Here is a 1,896-nt window from a genome sequence, read left to right as displayed (position 1 = left end):
GCAGCAGGTGCAGCAGATACTGCAGCAGCAAATGCAACAGCAACAGATGAAACAGCACCAGCAGCAGCAGGGTCGTTCTGTTTCCCCCCCGTCTGAGTTTCGTCGTCAGCACCGTCCCTCTTTGAAGCACAGCAACACGAGCAGCAACAGCAGCAGCAGCAGCAGCAGCAGCAGCAGCAGCAGCAGCAGCAGCAGCTCTCACCCTCATCGTTCAGTTACATTCAAAGACAAGGTGCTGGTGGCGGAGGTCCCCATAGAGAAAGACAGCCCCACGCCCATCCCCCTCACCGACCCCCTAGCAACCCCACCCCCAGTAACACACAGACACCAGCAGCAGCAGCAGCAGCAGCAGCAGCAGCAGCAGCTGCAGCAGCAGCAGCAGAAGCTGCAGCAGCAGGGAAGGCTGCAGAAGATCCCTTCAGGAGAAGTTAGAGGGACAGCAAGAGGTAACATAAAACACACATGTTTTGCTGCTGCTGCTGCTGCTGCTGCTGTTGCTGCTGCTGCTGCTGTTGCTGCTGCTGCTGCTGTCGCTGCTGCTGCTGCTTGTGTGTTTTTTTTTCTTCTGCTGCTTATGGAGTTGCCGTTGCTGCTGCATGCATGCGTTGCTGCTTGTTGCAGATGAGCAGCAACTTGCTGCAGCAGCAGCAGCAGCAGCAGCTGCTGCTGCTGCTGCCTCATGGGGGCTGAGGGGCCCCTGGGGGCCCCAGACAAGGTCTGTGCGCGTCGTAGCAACAGGGGGGCCCCCCATCATACAGTGGCTGCTGCAGCTGTTCAGCTGCTGCAGCCCGAGACCCTAAACCCTAAACCCTAAACCCTCTAAACCCTAAACCCTAAACCCTAAACCCTACATTCAAAGGTATCTATCTGTCCTAAACCCTAAACCCTCTAAACCCTAAACCCTCTAAACCCTAAAACCTGTAAACCCTAAACCCTCTAAACCCTAAACCCTCTAAGCCCTAAACCCTAAACCCTCTAAACCCTAAACCCTAAACCCTCTAGACCCTAAACCCTAAACACTAAACCCTGTAAACCCTAAACCCTAAACCCTCTAAACCCTAAACCCTAAGGGCAAGCCGCCCATTGGGGCGCGAAATTGCGGGGGGAGGAAAAACGAAACCAAAAAAAAATAAAAACATTAAAAAATAAAAACAAAGAGAAACTATTAATTATATATATATATATATATATATATATATATATATATATATATATATATATATATATATATTATATATATATCAATATATATATATATATATATATATATATATATATATATATATATATATATATATATATATATATATTTATTTATTTATTTATATATAGATGGATAGATATATAGATAGATAGATAGATAGATAGAGAGAAAACAAACAAACAAACAAAAAGAAAAAGAGAGAAAGATAACGGAGAAGAGACAAATAAACAAATAAAGAGACAAACAGAAGAAATATATAAATACATAAATAAATAAATAAATAAATAAAGACGGAGTAGACAAAAAAACACAGAGAGAGACAAACAAACAAATAAACAAACAAAAGCAAACACAAAAAAAACAGAAAAGAACAAACAAAAAAAAACATCCCCTCTCCTCCCCCTAAACCCTAAACCCTAAACCCTAAACTCTAAACCCTAAACCCTCTTAACCCAAACCCTCATAGACGAGCAAACGATAGCAAAAACTAACGGGGCCCCCTAGGGGGCCCCTTGGGGGCCCCCTAGGGGGTTGCTGAGTTGACCCTGGGGGCCCCCAAGGGTCTTGCATGCGTTTCTGTTTCTGTGGGGTGTGGGGTCGTATACGAGGGGCCCCTGGGGGCCCCTGGGGGCCCCCCAGGGGCCCCTCGTATACAGCTGAGGGGCCCCCTGGGGGCCCCCCGATTACAGCCG

The 1,896-nt window shown here is 46.5% G+C and overlaps 1 protein-coding gene across 1 annotated transcript in view; it reads left to right on the top strand.

Annotated features, from left to right (window-relative positions):
• EMH_0003160 (uncharacterized protein) overlaps positions 1 to 690 on the top strand; it is a gene marked incomplete at both ends in the record, with an annotated part of 1,515 nt that extends 825 nt beyond the window's left edge. The window contains 2 exons of the mRNA XM_013496283.1: positions 8 to 427; positions 622 to 690. Coding sequence (XP_013351737.1) covers positions 8 to 427; positions 622 to 690 — 489 coding nt within the window. The remainder of the gene's footprint in view (positions 1 to 7; positions 428 to 621) is intronic.
• Between the last annotated feature and the right edge of the window lie 1,206 nt (positions 691 to 1,896).

This window comes from Eimeria mitis, genomic scaffold (genome assembly GCF_000499745.2).
Source record: "Eimeria mitis Houghton genomic scaffold, Emh_scaff202, whole genome shotgun sequence".
Classification (NCBI taxonomy): Eukaryota; Apicomplexa; class Conoidasida; order Eucoccidiorida; family Eimeriidae; genus Eimeria; species Eimeria mitis.
This window is presented reverse-complemented; position numbering and strand designations above follow the sequence as displayed.